The sequence below is a fragment of the Mesitornis unicolor genome, unplaced genomic scaffold, assembly GCF_000695765.1.
Source record: "Mesitornis unicolor isolate BGI_N332 unplaced genomic scaffold, ASM69576v1 scaffold8550, whole genome shotgun sequence".
Lineage (NCBI taxonomy): Eukaryota > Metazoa > Chordata > Aves > Mesitornithiformes > Mesitornithidae > Mesitornis > Mesitornis unicolor.
In genome coordinates, this window is record NW_010157542.1 from 20,983 (window position 1) to 35,942 (window position 14,960).

The following is a 14,960-nucleotide window of genomic DNA, read 5'->3' on the forward strand; positions in this document are numbered from 1 at the left end:
ATGGTCTGAAAATGGATATTTGCTCCTGGCAAAGCGTTTGTAACACTTAATGGCATGCACAGAATTCACTGCGATTGCCTGGTGATTCTTTGCAGTTATGGAGTGGAGAGTAACATGGACAAAGGAAAAATCTGGAAATTAGCCTGGTAATGAGGCTGTAACAAAGAAGCAGAACTGCAGTCAGTCATGGGTCATACAATTTGTGTCCATGTTAATGCCACCATGGCTCGATGTACTTCAGGTTGAGTACAGATATGAGGAAAAAGACCTTGGGGGAGAAGATGCTGTGAATCAGAGCAGCATGTGTGAGTGCTTGGCCCCGTGCAAGAGAGTTTTCCAGCCACAAACAGTGCAGAACAAAGCAAAAAAAGAGCCCAAAAGCTGGGTATAGGAGATGAAGTAGCTTGGCCAGGCCCTTGAGGCTCAGCAAAGGTGCCAGTTGAGGTTGCGCTGCTGCTGGGGCTCTGGTCACAGAGCCCGGCTGGTCCTGCACCCCAGGGCAATGCAGGGCCTTCCCAAGAGGTTTTTGGGACTCTGACTTTAGGTTTGAGGAGGAGAGAAGCTATGCTGAAGTTAGGCTGGGTTAGGTAATACCAAGAGGAGTAAAGGTAAGGTGAACAGTGCACACAAATAAACTCTGCCTTTGATGTGCTTGCCTTTTTGTTGGTTCCTGTGGAGGTGCCGGTATTCCCCAACGACAGTGTTTTAATCAGCAGCGTGCATAAAAACTGCCCTCACACAAGCAAACAATGACTGAATTTGTTTAAAACTGTTTTTATCTCCTCATGTTGTCTAGGAGCGAGCCAGAACGTGCCTGATGTACCTGGTGACCCAGCTGGCCAACATGGAGCACTCATTCCACCACATCCTTCTGCTGGAGATCAAGAGCCTCACTGATGCCTTCTCCAGCATCTTGGGCCCCCAGAGCAGAGACATCTACCGCATGAGCAACAGCTTCACTGCCATAGCCAAGCTCCTTGTCCAGCAGCTGGAGAACGACAGCACGTCCACAGCCAGGTAAAGTGAGTTTTTCCTAAATCATGGAATGGTTTCGGTTGGAAAAGACCTCAAAAATCATCGAGTTCAACCACTGAACCAGTCCTAAGTCTGCCACTAGACCATGTCCATGAGTATGACATCTCTTCATCTGTTAAACACCTCCAGGGATGGTGACTCCAAAACCCCCCTGGGCAGCCCGTTCCAGTGCCTGATAACCTTCTCACTAAAGAAATTCCTTCTCAGATCCAACCTAAATCTCCCCTGGTGCAACTTGAGGCCATTTCCCCTTAAACTATCAAGAGATCAACTCCCACCTTGCTATGTCCTCCTTTCAGGTGGTTGTAGAGTTTTTGTATGATAAAGCCATGCCATCTCCATGTGTGAGGCAGTATAAATTTATATTAAATATATCCAATTTGCAACGAATGAACAATCAGCTGAGAGTAAGTTGTACTGCGGTTCCTACGAGTTTCTACATTGCCATTTTCAAATCCATCTTGATATCTATCTTGTACCATTCCAGTATATAATCGCTCAGCCATTGAATCGTGTGATTTACAGGGTGAGGTAAGCATACACATTAGTTTATGGGCAACATCCCTACCTAGAAAAGTAACCTGAAGTATGCACATCAAATGCAAGCAGGATGATAGACACTAAAGCAGAAATCCGTAATTAAAGGGCAGCAGTAGGAGCTGTAGGTGCTCTGCAGACGAATAAAGCAGCCGTTAGAGTTCTAGCACTTAAAGCACAGGAAGTAAGCTGTGTCTCAGATAAGCAGACTAAGGCAGTCGAAAAAGCTTCAGTTAAAAATAAATCAGTGAAGTCAGGCTACACAATTAGCACTGGGTCTATTCTAGAAGATAACCATTGAAGCTGATGAGAAAAATGAGTGTTGTTCTGATAAAGGTTTGCTAAAAAAGTCCAAAAAACCATTCAAGCTTGTATAAGAAGATGTTCTGCTCACTCAGCTGCTTTTAAATGTGTATTCTAAGGTTAAAGCATTGGGAGTATTTGCTGCATTTGTCGCAGTAAGAATGTACGCGTTATTTAAATATACGGTGGTAGTCACTTTTAATTAGGGAGAGGCTTATAATTAGCATTTTATATACTGAAATAGGTCAGGAGGGCACGAAGGAATAGTAATTCTGTGATAAAATGTAACACAGATGTCAGAAAACTCATAACCATGAAGGACAGCCCGGGAGACAAAGTGGTGGAACTGGAGCCAAAACACTGAGGTCATTTGAGAAACAATTAATTGGTGTCCTGGAGAGAGTTAAAAATGAAAAAGGAGAGGAATCCCACCACACTCACTCATTTTGTAAGGCTGTAAGAAATGTCGAAACTTCACCTGGTGGGAGAAGCCTCTGCTGAAATGGGCTCGTTTTACAAAAAGTTTCATTGAAGACGGTCAAAAAGCCCCAGAGGAGATAGCAAAGTGAGCGTGAGATAACATACACATTTTCCAAAGCACTCAAGTTCAGTGGTGAAGAGGAGTCTGCCAAATGTCACTTGGTGAAGGGGACCAGAAGGATGTCCCGTTTTCTGGGAACTGCAGTGAAGCAGGACAGGAATTGAGCCTTTAGTAACAAAACAGAATAGTTATTCATGCAGCCCATCATGGTCCCTTGATTTATGATTGAATAATTACTTTACTTGCTAAAATGTTGTCATATCCCTATTCTTCATTTCGTGCACCTAACATTTATCATTAGGGTTGGTAAAAAACCCCAGAGGTTTTCACTAAAAACCTCTGAAAAAGGTTTTCATTGTTGCTGTGTTTTTCTATTTCTCTCCAAAACTCCCCTTTGTTAAGGACTTGCTTTGCTGGGGAGCAGAAGCTGCGTGAGTGTGGTTTACAGATGCAAAATATGTTTGAGTGGAGAGTCTAGGAGAGGAAAAGGGAGGGAAATGATAATATTTTTTCAGTGGATTTTTCAGAAAACATCCTTATTTTCCTTCAGGAAGAAAGCTTTTTAGATGTTTTGTTTTCCATTTCAGGCCTATATCAAGCAAAGTATCAGCTAAATCAGACAAGAACAGGTATGGCTCAGCAATTAAGGCTAAAATGACTTAAATTATGATTTTTCTCTACTGATTTAAGCGGATTTGTGCCAGTGTAAGTGGGGCCAGTCCAGACACCAGCATGGAAATGCCACAGTTACTGAACTGCAGTGGTTTCTAAAAAAGCAGCGATCCAGAGATACTTACGCTGTGAAAGGAAAACAGGATTTTAAAATGTGTGGCTGGATTATAACCATTCCTTCTAGAATCGTGTGTTTACATAAGAAGAAAGGGATTTCTTCAGCGCGATGGCTGGCTTGGAATGGTTCAACACAAGGAATTTTACATGCAGTTAGGGGAGAGTGTAATTAAAACCATGCTATGCTCTGTTGCCCCTTACTGTCACAAAATTGCCAGTTCGTCAGTCTCAGAGGTGCTTTTTAAGAACACAAACAGTTTTAATGGACTGGTCCAACCTAGAAATGTATAGCATGGGCTGGCAAGAGAAGGCAAGAAAGAGAAAATTTAATGATGCTTCCAGGCTCTTGTTCTGGGTAACAACTGAGCATAACGGGCTACACCAGTGCCACTCATTTTAGTGTAGAGGATGAAATTATCTTTTCTCCTTAAAGAAGAGGATAGGTCTAGCACACGGTGTCATTGATCATTCATTTGCCTTTCATTTTCCACAGTCTTTGTCCTTTAAATCAACATTTGTACTGCCAGAGGTTGCAGCCTCCAGCTCCTGGTGGCACCTCAGCCTTAAGTGTTATCTCATGATGACGTTTCCATCATCAGTTCCTAGCAATATTTGGAAGCTCTTGATGGGCTTCCCAACCATGAGCTGGAGATTTTGAGATCACCATCGCTACCCATCACTTGTCTTCTTCAAACCTGCGCATCTGTCGTGTTTGAGGAGGTGACTGATGAACCGCAAGGGTCTGCACTTGATCCATTCGTGTTGCCTCTATCCGCACAGTTGAAGCCCTGGAAGCAATCCCATCTGAGTGTGTTTTTAGCAATTTCTATATGTGTATGCTCTTCTTCCCATGTCAAGCACCTTGACTGGTCATGTTGATAATGGCGCTGCTGGTCTGGAGAAACGCTCTTCAAATTAACGTCTCACTCTTGACTTGCTGACCTGTGTATTTAGGTCTCTTTCTACAGAGAATTCAAAAGCAGTGAAGTGATGGGTAGCATAGCACCATCTTCACAAGCCAGGCCCTTATGATTTCTCGATAGGTTTGTTCATCCCTTTCCTCTCCAAAGCAGCCTGAGCTTTGGCATAAGCTGATCCTGCTCCAGCAACCTCAGCAATGTACCGACGGTCTTTTGCCAAGATTTCAAACAATAGTTTATTTTACTGTTGCTAGAGGGGGAGGGCAGCAGGAAGGCTTGCCAGGCGTCCCGTTGGGCGTAGGGTGGAGGCTTCGTTGAACATTTCACTTAGGGTATGTGCTTTTAGCTTCATGGGAACTGGTGCAGGCGTGAAGTGGGGATGCGGGAGAGTAATTGGTCCCCTGGGGCTCTGCCTCAGTACTTGCGGTCACTCCGAAATCCAGCGCACCAACAGGATCCAGGCCGAGGTGGTGGTCTGGGGAGCACCAGGCATTGATGAGCCCCGTACGCATTCACTCACTGCTGCTCTGTGAGGAACCAAATCCAAAAAGGATTTGTTAATGTGTTTCTTTAGCAGAAGCGTTTTATTGTATTTCCTTCACAAAGCCATCAGAGCTCAACAGGAGAATGCCGGACAAAAAGGTGCTGTTATAAAAGGCCATTTTTATTTCCAAACATCATCGAGGCTTGCTAGTTTAGGTCTGTCATTCATAAGCCCCATCAGTCCATCAATCCCCTCTCTGTATATACATTTATGTACATGTATGTGTATATATATGTATGTAACAGATGTTTCTCTCGGAGCATAGTTCCCACAATGGGAGCAGTGTTGAGAGTTCTGTTAGAGTGACAGCTTTCTAACAAATTAGGTCTCATCCCACATCTCCAGAAAGATTTGTTAGCAAAGGTCATACCAAGGTTCTTTATTACAGAAGAATAAATTTCTTTACAAAGTGTTCTGCATTGTTAATGTGAGATCTCATCTCGCTTAAAAACAAAACAGGACAAAACTTGCCAACTCCCCTGAGAAATATCCTGAGCTGCCTTTATCAAAACAAATGAAAGTGCATTTTGTGATGCAGTACTGGTGGTTGTTCTTGTTAAACATGCTTTGTTTCTACAATTGGTCATCTGCAGTATTCCGGAGTTTTTAATAGGCTTCCCAACTGTGAGCATGACTTGTTGAGACTCTGCTGCTTTGAAAGTGCCATGTTAAAACTCCCATTTGTGGCTTTCTATATCCGTATTTTACAGATTTAGCGATTCATATGTTTGCTCGTCAGGAAAAACAAACAAATCAAAGAAATGATGAGGAGCAAATGCAGATTTCTTTGTCCTTTAAGATTAACAGATTCCTTTCAATTTATTTTAAAGTTATCTTCAAATTTTGCATTAAAAGGTTACATATTCTAAGACTAACATAACAATCACATTTAAAATAAAACAGCTTATCCTTCAGTTATACAAGTTCATTTTAACTCTTCATTTTCTCTTTCTTCTTTGCTGAACTTCAGCCGACGTGCTGAGTTTTAAAAGATATTTTTCTTACTCAGAGTACAATAATTTGGTAGGAACTGCATGTACTTTTGTCAAACCTTTAAAACCACAGACTCCTATAAACTCTGCAATTAGCTCAACTTCTGGTTTATGAAAATAATGTCATAAGTCACTGTTTAGCAAGCTTGGGAGAATGGCTCAAGTTCAGCTCAAAAACATTTTGCTATGGGACAATGTGGGACAGTTTTGCTTATGCAGAGATAGCCCATGCAGTTTGTAACCCAGTGCTGTCCGAAATATTTGGTGTTTTTGGTCTATCTGACAGCAATGTTGGTCTAAAAGTTGTTTCTGAAAATTATTAATTGACCGCTAAGAGAATATCTGCTGTAACGTAATTATTTTACCAGATAGATAATACAGGTCATGGGCAGAAATGCAGCATCAGCATTGCTGTGAACACCATGTGCTGGGTTAAACCTCTGCTTTCTGCTTCCTTAGGATGGAAAATGATGCTGAAACAGAATCCCCTGTGCCACTGGATGATTTAAAATCTGTGATGAATGGGAATGAAGGAGACGAAAAGCTCCAAGTTAAAATACAGGCTTTTGAAGAGAAAATAAATGTCGACAACAGCACTCCTGGCTCAGTGCGGAGATACAGTTTAGGCCAGGTTTCTAAAGAAGAAAGGAAGGATATGAGATTTAACAGGTATGGCTTTAAAATGTGCGGGTGGTTTTCATGAATATCAGTTTTGTAATAAAACTTTATCCAGACATTGAGAATTTGGCCCACTTGTGTGATACCTATGGGCATCATAAGTCTAATTTTAACGAAGTCTCACATCCATTAATTCAAAAGCTGGATAAAATCTTTCAAAATTACATATTTACACAGAATCCCAGACCGTTAGGGATTGGAAGGGACCTCAAAAGCTCATCCAGTCCAATCCCCCTGCCGGAGCAGGAACACCTAGATGAGGTTACACAGGAAGGCGTCCAGGCGGGTTTTGAATGTCTGCAGAGAAGGAGACTCTTTAATCTCTTAAAGATTAAAGATTAAATCTCTTAATTTAATCTCTTTTGTGCCTTAAAATGGCACAAAGGATAGCAAAATATTTTCATACAGGTATCACTAGAAAGGAAGATACAGGTACGGGGCAGTGAGGGACTGGAGGCTGAATCCTGCTTTGGTTAAATGGCTGCTGGATGGCATTTTTATGATGTGATCAATAAAGCAAATACTCCAGCACTGGGGTTATAAGTTTTATTGTGGATAGGTTGACGCACCCCACAGCATGCAGATGTGATACATGGATATTATTTAGTTTCATTTGCTTATTAAAGCTGTGGGTTGAGTTTTGCTTTTGAAATGCATATTTATCAAAAGTTATTTGTCCCTGGCTAAGCGAGCCCCGTGTTCAGCTCTGAACCAGCTGCATGGAGGTATCTCAGAAGAGCATGTTTGGGTGGTTTTTGTGTCTTACCTCTATTCCAAAACATTTTTCCTTCCCTTAATCACCTTCCAGGTCCAAAAGCCTTGCTTTGAATGCAGTCCGCATGAAGGGGGTAAATTCGGAGAGCGGGCAGGATGAGGAGAATGGGGACATGGCTGCTGGTATCTCCTTCACCGAGATCTACGTTAGCCAAGAAAATGACAAATTGCCTTTCGGTGTTGATACTGAAGCAATGCAACTGGGAAATTCTTTGGTTTCACACCAAAGTATCGATTACACTGAATCAGCAAATTTGCCAGAATCTCCTAAGGAAAAGGCCCTGGAAGGAAGCACGGAGGCAGAGACGAGCCCCACAGAATACCAGGACAAGCTCTACTTGCACTTGAAGGAAAACCTGGGCAAAGTGAAGGCGTACATCACGGAGATGGGGAGGAAAATCCCTGTCCCCGACCAGTGTGTGATTGAAGGTAGGAGGTCTGGGCCTTTTGGGTTATGAGAACTTCAGTGCTGAAAGTCATCATGGGTTCAGGCAAATGGGCAGCAACAATCCTCTAGCACAGAGGTTGTGGATGGGAAGGGAGGTTATAAAATGATGTTATTCATAAATGGATGGGGCTTCGGGCAGCCTGGGCTGGTGCAGGGGTTGGACTGAGGGAGCTTTAAAGTCCCTTCCAACCAAATCCATGCTGTGATTCTACGATAAATTGCAGTCGTCTGAAATCTTCCAGGACTGTTGTTGTTTTCCTTCAGGGACACAGTGCAGCCCTCGCCTATCCCAAACGTTATGGTTGGACTCAATGATCTTAAAGGTCTTTCCCAACCAAATGAATTGCCTTTTGGCTGTCACAGGGAGCAAACCAAGCTCTCTGGAGAAGGGCAGGACCTGTCATGCTGAGCTGAAGAGCCATGGCCATTGACTGGGGCTGGTGACACCTCTGGGGATGTCTACATGAGGGATGTCCCCCAGCTCCAGGCTGTAAGTTATGGAGCCGCATTACCAGTCATGGAGCTTCAGGGGCTGGACTAGGCTGCACAGGCCTATAGGTACACACATGCTGATGCTGAAACCTCCTCCTTGGCCTGCTGGGTTGGTCTACAGCACACCTGGGTACCCTGCTTTATTAATATGATAATATTAAATCAGTTGCCTTACAAGACACACCAGAAATTAAGCAAGTCAGGACCCTCAGGTCAGCACATCCCAGCCCAGACAAAAATCTCCTTGAAGATAGAGCAGAATGAGATCCTCAGTGCTGCAGGTTGGGTTGGATCCTATCTCCCCACTTCTCTGGGGTGGTTTAATGTTTTCTGCTTTCATTGAAGGTGGGTGTTTGTTTTCAAGTGTGAGAAAGATGGTTTTGTGAGACTGCGGGGTGAGATGGGTGATACACTGTAAGGTAGATGTTTGATGCTCCTCTTTGCAGTAAGTTCTTTAGGTTGGGTTGTGAGCATCTTGCTTATACTGAGCAGCAGCCACTCACCTTAATGTGAATTTGTGTTCTTCAGACCACTTGGTGGTCATGAGAGATTTACAGCCCTTCAATGGGTCGTGTTGATTCCAAAGAGTAGCTGACTCAATAAATTAAATTAATTTGCAGTCACATAAAACATCCTCCTCTTATACTACATAAATTTAGGTCTATCAATTATCAACTTTTTTGATAAAATATTTGGTTTTTTACTTCTTCAGTGGTCAAGAAGTTGAAAAGCAGCTTCCACTCTTTAAAAGGATATAACTATATATGTATTTTAAAAGCTTACGTTTCTGAGGAATTTCTTAAACATCTTAAATTCCAGGTTTACTATTTGAAATGGTTATTTGGTAGAATTAATGCTAAAACGTTTGTTTCATAAAATTACAGTGGAAACATGAGAGTGAACAATCTGGAACTGAAGTGCTGAATGCTGTGACCTCACATTAATCAAATACAATACGTTGAATATTTTTAAATGTATTGCTCAGTTCCCTTTCTGAAGTACCTATTATGATATGTTCTAAGCACACAACTATTTCTAAATTCATTCAAACTATTGTAATTTCCTGAAAATCCTCAACTAGCATTCTTAGGGAAATTCTCTGAGTAGGGACACATGTGGAGAACAGGAGATTCATATGACTCATTCTAAATATGTTGAAGAAAAGCAGTCTGGCTCATTACACAAGGGATAGTTTTGTTAATATTTCAGATATTGCATAAACCACCCCAACAAAACCTTCCAGTTATACGACTTCTGTGATTCCTGCACACTACAAAGGCCCACTCAAATGTATCTGTTTTACTTTTCAAATAAGAGGTTTAGAAAATAGTAAGAAAATATTTGAAAATATAAATATACATAGCTGGCTAATTTTATGTTGGTTATATAGGAGTTTGCTGAGCTTTAATATGTAAAATGGGGAAAATATGAAAAGACAGGGACTTCAGAGCAATTTCCCATGAAATGAAGTACTTCAAAGAAATAGTGGCAAAATCTATTGCAAGAAACAAGCACTGCAGTGTGTCAATAAAGCACATTTCCCCACACGCCCTGTCATTGGAGCTGTGCCTTTCCTGGCATCCAAATCGCCAGTCCAACATTCCTCAAAAGCACCAAAATTGAGAAAATTCGGTTTCTTAACCAAAGAAAGAGAAAACTGAAGGAGGACTTCAGGACAATTTTCAGTTTCCTTGTTGATTTATGAGCTCATTCGAATTATACTATGTGTCAAAATGTATGAAATATTATGTCAAGTGTTGGATTTTCCATCTGTGAGGGGATGTAGGTTAAGAGCCGTAAGGGTGGATCCATGGTCTGCCCATGACAGTTTGAAGGTACCTCCTATCCACGTTGAAAAATGGGCGTTTCTTCAGCTCCGTTACCTCATTCAGTATTTGCTGTTTATTAATTTGCTAATTTTGGTTGCGTGTGCTTCAGGCAGAGGAGAGCGGTGAACTGGGCGAGGATCCGACAGCAGAAGCAGGATTAGGATGGGGCTGTTGGGCAGAATGGCTTAAACTAAGACAATGGCCAAGTTGAGAGTATTTTGAAGAACAGAGAAGCTACAACAGCCGTCTGTATGCATCTGTGCATGTGCAGAAGTTAATTTTTTTTGAACTAACACTGCAATCTGAGAGGGGATTTAAACTGGGGCAAAAAGAAGGCATCTGAAACCACAAAAATCCATTTATTTTAGCTTGTTTCAGTTTGGGGCTGATGGTTTGGTACAGTTCCTGCTTAGTCTGAACCACTTTGCCCAGATTTGCATCTCTACCATACCTTCAGCAATTTGAGGCATGCTTTTATGTCACATTCATCACTTTAATCCTCTTAATCCTGTGGGTATTTTCCTAGAAATCAAATAAATAAAATGCCACCATCTTTGTCAGACGCTCTAACTTTTATGGAGATGAGCAAAGCAGTTTTCACCAGCCCATATTTTTCCAGATGCTTTGTGATCTTACATCTTATCGGTACATCCAAAATCTTGCAGATGGCAGTGGCCCAGACTTAATGCATCTACAATTTCTTGAATGAGTTTGGTTACCGCTTTTCAGTGTAAAATGGGCAGAATTTCCACTGCCTTGGAGTGGCTGGGGTCTCAATGATTATGAACCAGAGCCCTTCATCCTTTCTGCTGTTCCAGCTCTCATGTCCCCATGTGGGGAGAGAGGGCTGGCTGTGGCTTGCATAGGTTGCTTTGAAAGGCTTAGGTGAAAGATGACATTCCTGTTTTGCCTGGTTTAGCCCCAGTTAGGTTCTTGAGCAGCTGGCAGGCTCTACCTGCTCTAACCTTGCTGGGTCTCACCTTGAACCCTGTGTTTTGGACAATTTTTGACTTATTCTTCTTGTTTCTCAGATGTGTAGGGATGGTGGATTGAGTACATGGCCATGTGTATCCTCCCTCACCAACCCTGGATGGTTCCCAGACACAACTCTGTATGGCCACTGGATTTGGTTATAACTTGAGGGCAGGTCCTTGCTTTCCATCCCAGTTCTCCCTGCTCTTTGGATAATTGGTGTAAAAATGCCACCATTAATGCCTACAGCTCAGAGCATTTCATGTCAATGAGCTGCTGGAAAGAAAGCATTTGATCATAGAATCACTAAGGTTGGAAAGACCTCTAAGATCATCAAGTCCAACTGTCAACTCAACCCCACCATGGCCACCAAACCATGTCCCACTGTGCCATATCCACACATTTTTGAACACTTCCAGGGATGGTGACTCCACCACTGCTCTGGGCAGCCCCTTCCAGTCCTTGACCACTCTTTCAGTATAGAAAATTTTCCCTAATAGCCAACCTAAACCTCCCCAGTAATATATGCACGCAGAGGATGCTGAAGGATTTGCACATCTCCAGCCTGCTGAGCCTCCTTTTTAAAAGGAAGGAGCCCAGGGAGGTCCAGTGCGTCATTCAATCTGTGGTCACGTTCAAAACGCAATGCCACTCAATGAAAAAGACTATAACCATTTTATAGTAGTAAGTCACTGCTGGCCCCTCAGTGCCATACAAGAAGAAATACAAACAGCAAACATTTTATGGGATTAATGACAGAACGCCGAAAAGGGAGGAGGCTGCAGGGGAAACAGGTTGCAGTACGCTGGCCCTAAATCTGGTTGTTATTATGTTTTATGCTGTAGTGAGAGATAATCGGTACCATATGATGGTGTGGATGGAAAAGCTCGTTGCTCCCCTGCAGTGCTCGCCCCTGCACCGGTCTGATGAATTCCAGCATTCCTTAAGCCAGGCGCTGATTTGGAACAGATGGACCTGTGCTCCTTCAGTGGGACCACAAAGTTGCATCGGCTCAGGCCAGCATTGCCAGAGATTAACTCTGCTGCTGCTAGGCCAAAAAAAATATCAGTTGGCATTTTATTCGACAAGACCGGTATTTCAAATGCATCCCGAATGCGGGGGCTGGCAGGGAGAGCAGAAGTGCTAACTCATGGATGGCCATTGCGCTGGTGGTGATCTGTGTCCTCAGACCACCGAGAAACTCCCGACGCAACGGGGAGCGTGATGGGAATGTGAACACACTCGTAACTTGCAGCCCTCGCATAGGTGGTGATAGTAAATTACATGAGTTTTACACCAGGTCAGGAAGCTGGTCTCCAGGTGGGCTTTAACTGGTGGGTGGGAGATCCCTGGTGTGGTGGTGTTATCGCTCTCCTGGAGGGAAAAGCCAAACCAGAGGACTTTGACTTCTGGGTTGGAGCAGGACAGACCCAAGGGTTCCTCCAGGCTGGGAGTGCTCACAGGGGGGTTGAGCCAATCTGTACCTTCTCAGATGTGGCTTTTGCCACTCAGATTTGGACTCAGTGTGCCGAGTGCTGTTCAGACCCCATTATAGTCACATGTTCTCCATTATTTTTTCTGCGTCTTACTGGAGATGAAATCTATTGGACCGAGTTACGGCATGCATGCCTTAAAAATTACCTTTTTCTCCTATAAATGTATTTATTGTTTCAATACTCATTTGTAATCTGAACTCAAGAGATCAGGAAAAGGAAACTGAGGAACCTGAAAAAGGCTTAAAACTGAAATTTTAAAAGTTCTGTACATTTCTTATTTGCTAGTTCCACGTTTATAGGTGGGTTTGATTCTGTTTGGGAAATTCATGAGCATACTTTTACTCCTATGAACAGATTTTATTTAATACTAAAGGATTACCAGTATAAACCAAATAATGCATAAATTGTTCCCTAAACCAGTTACTTGGAACATACTTGCCTGTGTCCCTCTTGGTTTAGCCCAGCATGTTAAGCTGGAATAAACAACAATTAACAACTCTGCTGCCATTCTTCTGTTTAGATTTTGTTCTTTTTCCCCAAGCACAACCACTTGGTAGCAAGCTTCCACATTGCAACATATATTCTCTTGTTCCTGTAGGAAAAACAAGTTGTTGCTTATTCCCTGGCTAGAAGTTTGAGACTTGCCAAAGATGTGATGAGAAATGTTTCTTGACTAGAGCAATGTTTGGGGATCTTGACCAATTGCAACCTTCTGGGGCATTTGGTGACTCTGTGGGGTTTTTCTGTGCCTTGTGTTGCCTTTTACACACTCTAGATGTTTTGAATCCTTTCCTTGTGCTACTGGAACTCTCCTTCTAAGCCAAGCCAAGGAGCAGAACTCATCTTGGGGCCTCTTTACAGAGAAGATGTGTCACAGCTGCGAAGCATCAGGGTGTGAGGTCCAGGAGAGGCTGAGATGAGGAGCTGAGCTCTAAAACATCTTGGCTTGAATTGCTATTTAGGTGCTCATCAACAGCCAGGAGAAGTTTAGATTGGATCTGAGGAAAAATTTCTTTACTGAAAGAGTGGTCAAGCACTGGAAGGGGCTGCCCAGGGTAGTGGTGGAGTCCCCAATCCCTTGGAGGGGTTCAAAGCACGTGTGGATGTGGCACTTGGGCACATGGTTTAATGGACACGGGGGGTTGGGTTGACAGTTGGGCATGAGAAGCTCATTTTTCATGCAAGTGTTTTTCTTCTTCCACAGTCAAAGCGTCTACGAGCCTGTGGGGTATCAAAGTGTCATTAGCGTCACAGAACTAGTGGCTGAAATGGTGTTTCCATAAATCCTAATTGAGGTCAGCTGGGACAGGTTACTCGGTGAAACAGAAATTGGCATAAACACCCTGCTTCAAATTTGCTTTCCACATATAGAAGCAACAGTAGTCCTTAAAGTACAAAACTGGTTCTAGAGCCTGTAAATGCATAGCTTAAATGTGACCAAGGTAATAGGCTTAATGTCCTCAGGGAAATTAGTTAATTTTTTCCTTCCTCTCTCCCTCACATACTTTTGACCAATTATATTAAAGAGTTGCAGATCCATTTTTGCTGTAATTTGGACTTCATTGCTTTAAATCACATCAAAAGGACCTTTAGTCAACACTGGATTACCAGCACTCACCAAGGCATGCCATGTGCTGGGGGAGCTGTTGCAGAGCAAGCAGATCTTGGTGACAGGAATCTCCTGGGTGCTGTATCTTGGATAGCCAAAAAGGTTTTCTGAGGGCTAAATTCATCAACCAGGTGAAGCTGGGGTGTGTGGTTACGTGTTTGCACGTGGGGAATCACATAGAGTCAGGAAACAGAGCTGTCTCCACCTTCATAGGCTGAGAATGGTTTCTTTTCACCTTCAAAGCTTTTTTGCTATCTCAGGTCTGCAAATGATTGATTTTTGTTTTTCCTAGCAAAAACTTTTGTCTGCTCCCCTTTCCTAGCTAAAAATATGGACTTAATCCCTGCTCACCCATCGGATTCCCCTTTGTCAGCACCTGTGCATTGCCACGTGAAAATGCAGAGAGCTGTTTTCCCTAGAAATAACTGCCTTCATGTCTCACAGGTGTGAACAGGTCTTGCTATGCTGTATTATCTCTGCTTTAACTCCTCCAAAATCAGGTGGGATTACACAAGGTTGATATTTAGTTCATGGTATTTTATACAGCATCGCAATGATGGACTGGGAAAAGTATGCAACAGAGTTTGCATAAAGCTCAGCCAATTTATGTATGGGTGTTCTAGGAGTGCCCAAAATGTATCTTCTTAGGCTGTATATCATACTGTGCACTTAATTACGCACAATTCATTAATACTACAATGATTTTAAAAGCACCTTTTTCATTCCCTGTGTATGAACACGGTGCTTTGCTCCTCAATGCCTCTGCTACACTTCTACCTTATCCGCAAGGTACAGGAAAAATGACCTCCTGCGATGGACATTTTGAGGTTTAAATAACAGTTCTTTGGGATCCTTGAATAAGATATTATAATAGTGCAATATTATAATAGTGCAATGTTATACTAGAAGTATCAAAATCCATAGTGAAGGTTATTGCTCTGCTACAGTGGGATGCAGTGCATAGCCTCAATAAAAATTGCTATGTGAGTGGGGAAATGCTT

At 42.7% G+C, this 14,960-nt stretch overlaps 1 protein-coding gene across 1 annotated transcript in view; it reads left to right on the forward strand.

Moving 5' to 3' along the window:
- Positions 1–14,960, forward strand: part of VEPH1 (ventricular zone expressed PH domain-containing 1) — a gene marked incomplete at its 5' end in the record, with an annotated part of 54,275 nt that overhangs the window by 20,277 nt on the left and 19,038 nt on the right. The window contains 3 exons of the mRNA XM_010180420.1: positions 797–1,017; positions 6,121–6,330; positions 7,148–7,542. Of these exons, the coding sequence (XP_010178722.1) occupies positions 797–1,017; positions 6,121–6,330; positions 7,148–7,542 (826 nt within the window). The remainder of the gene's footprint in view (positions 1–796; positions 1,018–6,120; positions 6,331–7,147; positions 7,543–14,960) is intronic.